This window comes from Cupressus sempervirens, chromosome 7 (genome assembly GCF_028749045.1).
Source record: "Cupressus sempervirens isolate cs-2001-9-10 chromosome 7, ASM2874904v1, whole genome shotgun sequence".
Classification (NCBI taxonomy): domain Eukaryota; kingdom Viridiplantae; phylum Streptophyta; class Pinopsida; order Cupressales; family Cupressaceae; genus Cupressus; species Cupressus sempervirens.
The window spans coordinates 698,843,213-698,846,128 of NC_143124.1; the positions used below are offsets into that span (position 1 = coordinate 698,843,213).

General features: G+C 36.4%; 1 protein-coding gene across 1 annotated transcript; it reads right to left on the reverse strand.

Moving 5' to 3' along the window:
• Positions 1-1,209: 1,209 nt before the first annotated feature.
• Positions 1,210-2,711, reverse strand: LOC149549134 (protein JINGUBANG-like). Its single transcript, XM_089794867.1, has one exon. It carries the CDS (start codon positions 2,501-2,503, stop codon positions 1,286-1,288), a length of 1,218 nt encoding a protein of 405 aa, XP_089650993.1. The 5' UTR covers positions 2,504-2,711; the 3' UTR covers positions 1,210-1,285.
• Between the last annotated feature and the right edge of the window lie 205 nt (positions 2,712-2,916).

The window sequence follows — 2,916 nt, forward strand, 5'->3', positions numbered from 1 at the left end:
ACATTAGTTTTGCATTGCAATGGCTAACAAAGTGAAATATGTATAATATGTATCTAAAATTATAAAGTTTTTTTTAATTTTGAAAGGTATCACATTAGAAATGTTGAGGTCTTATTATATTATACTGATAAATTGAGAAAATATTAGTAGTTTTTTCACAAACCAAATAATAATAAGAGTCTGAAATATCTTACATATTTACTTTGTATGTTAATAACCTGCTTCATTTGAGGATCATAATTATTTTTTAATTTTTGATAAGTACTAAACTTTTTAATACTAACCTACTTTTTACTTTTGTAGATTGATTTAAATTTTAATATGACATTCTTCATCAAATATATTGTAACTATAATATAGATTGAAATATGCACAAACTTTACAAATGTCTCAAATATTTATGATCAATGTTAACAATGCAACTTAATGAGAAACCATATAAATATTTTAATCAATGAAAATAACTAATTTTTTTTTTTTACTAACCCACTATTTTACTTTTCTAACTTTGTATTAATATCAAATTGCCTATTCATTATAAATATTATTAGTATTATAAACAATAAGTTATGTTCAAAATATTACAAATGTTTAAAATATTTATAATATTTGTATCATTATAATATTCAATTTTATAATCTGCTTATTGTTGATAAAGTAATACATGTATATTTATATGAAAAAAGATCAGTTTACTTTACTTTTTACTTAAATACTGATGTCTTATAAAGTTGAGTTTCTATTATAACTTTCTTATTGAACAAAAAAAAATTTTAAATTTTTTTTAAAAATATCTATATCCCATTAAAAACTACAACAATATATAAATATCCAATGACAACTGTAAAATATTTGATACTAAGCCACTTTTTAGCTTTTACAATTTAATATAACAATCTCCATTATATTTATAAGCCACGTTTTAGCTTTTACAATTTAATATAACAATCTCCATTATATTTATTAGATTACATATATTATAACTATTACCCACATTGAAATATGTATAAACATTAAAAATATCTAAATATCTCAAGGATTCTCTGAAATCATTTCACCCTCCATCATAATAACTATTATAATAAACATGTTCTATATATTTAATACTAACTTTCCCCATATTCACAGCGAAATGTTTTAAAAACATTAAACATGATCTAAATATTTAATACCAACTTTCCCATATGCACAGTGAAATGTGTAGAAACATTAAACAGGAATTGTGGTGCAGTCTTCTTATATTTATATAGCTCTGTTCCAACAGTGGAATTTCTTTACTAAAATATTAAAATGTCTGGCCAGTTTGAGCAGGAGCACATAGGCTACAATCATTATCACCAACCCACCACATTTTGAGGGTGCCATCGAAGCTTCCACTGTACACAACAAACCCACTACACCCGAGTAAACCATAACTGTGGCAACCGCGAGAACATGACTGATTACGCCGGGAAGAGCATGAGGCAGATGAAGAAGATGAAGAAGAACAAGAGGAGGAGGGAAAGTTGGATGACAAGTCCGCAGAAACACATGAAGGCAAGGCAGCAGTTATGCACTTCACTGGACCGCCATGACCCTCCATCACTGCCACGCAAGCATGTGCGATCCCCTCTGATCTCCTCCACACCCGAATTGTCGAATCCGCAGATCCGCTCATCACAAAGTTGTTCAGGGTTGTGAGGCAGAGAAGGGGGCGTTTGTGAGCAGAAAAAGACCCCTTCTTGAATGTTTGGAGACTTGAATCCATAGTCCAGTAGTTGATCTGCCCCGCCGATGTTCCGCTGTACAAGATGGACTCGTCCGGACTCAACTCCAAGCAATTCACAGCGTCTTCTCTACGCTCACCCAGAGTCGCCACAACACCACTTTGATGATCACGGTGATCACTCCTCCACACCCGAACGGTGCCATCGGCAGAGGCGGTGAAGAAAATCCCTCCTTTCCTCGCACAACAAATGTCATTCACGGCGTCCTCGTGAGCGCCGATGGACTCCAAGCATTTGAAATCAGACAACCTCCACACTTTCACCGTCTTGTCCCACGACCCGGAATACAAGACCCCATCTTCAAGAGAAAGAGCTAGACAGCTAACTGCGTCGGCATGTCTGATCCACAGTGATTTGTGATGGCGCCGAGTCTTCACGTAACTCCCGGGCTTCAGGCACCTTACAACACGGTCCTGTAGAGTGGGGAGATTTGTCAATAATTTTAAACTCTTGTCCGAATACTGATGACTCCACACTTTGAGCTTGCTGTCTTGAAGTCCCCCAAAGACCCTGTTTTCGTCAATTGCAAGAGCCTTTACCGGGGCATTACACTCTATTCGTGCAATCTCAACAAACCCATCTGTGGATTTCTCGTATATGTCAATGGCGCCGCTACGAGAACCCACATACATCAAATTTCCTTTTGACGCAAGTGAAGTTATGCCGCCGTTTTGGGTTTTTGCAGAGGCCATGCAGTACACATATGCGGATTCATTTGTGGATTGCTGTTTTTCCATTCTGAAGGAAGCTCTACTTGTCTTTTCCCTTCCCACTCTGGTTTTTATGGTGTGAGAAAGTTGAGAGTGCGCCGGGCTATAGATATCATAGGGGAGCTAGATACCCATTTCAGTTCCCACAATGATGATTCTTAGTCGAAGATGGGTTAGGTGTGCGAAATCTAGAGCTGGGGAGAAAAGTATAATTTTGATCAAAGGTACTAGAGTAATGGGTATATGATTTGAGAGGCGGTAACTACGTATATCAATGGCAGTAACTGTGTATACGGTATCGCCACTGGCATGAAGGGTTTTAACCGAATTTGAGAAGTAGAAAGAACCTTTCCTGCTTTTCGCCTTTTTCTTTCGATGGACGCTTCGGATATGAACGCGTGGTGATGAGCAATTGGGGGCAGCGGGGACGGACGTTAGAG

Bases quoted from the DNA above. Each gene is read 5' to 3' on its own strand.
- LOC149549134 (XM_089794867.1), bottom strand. From the start codon at position 2,503: ATGGAAAAACAGCAATCCACAAATGAATCCGCATATGTGTACTGCATG.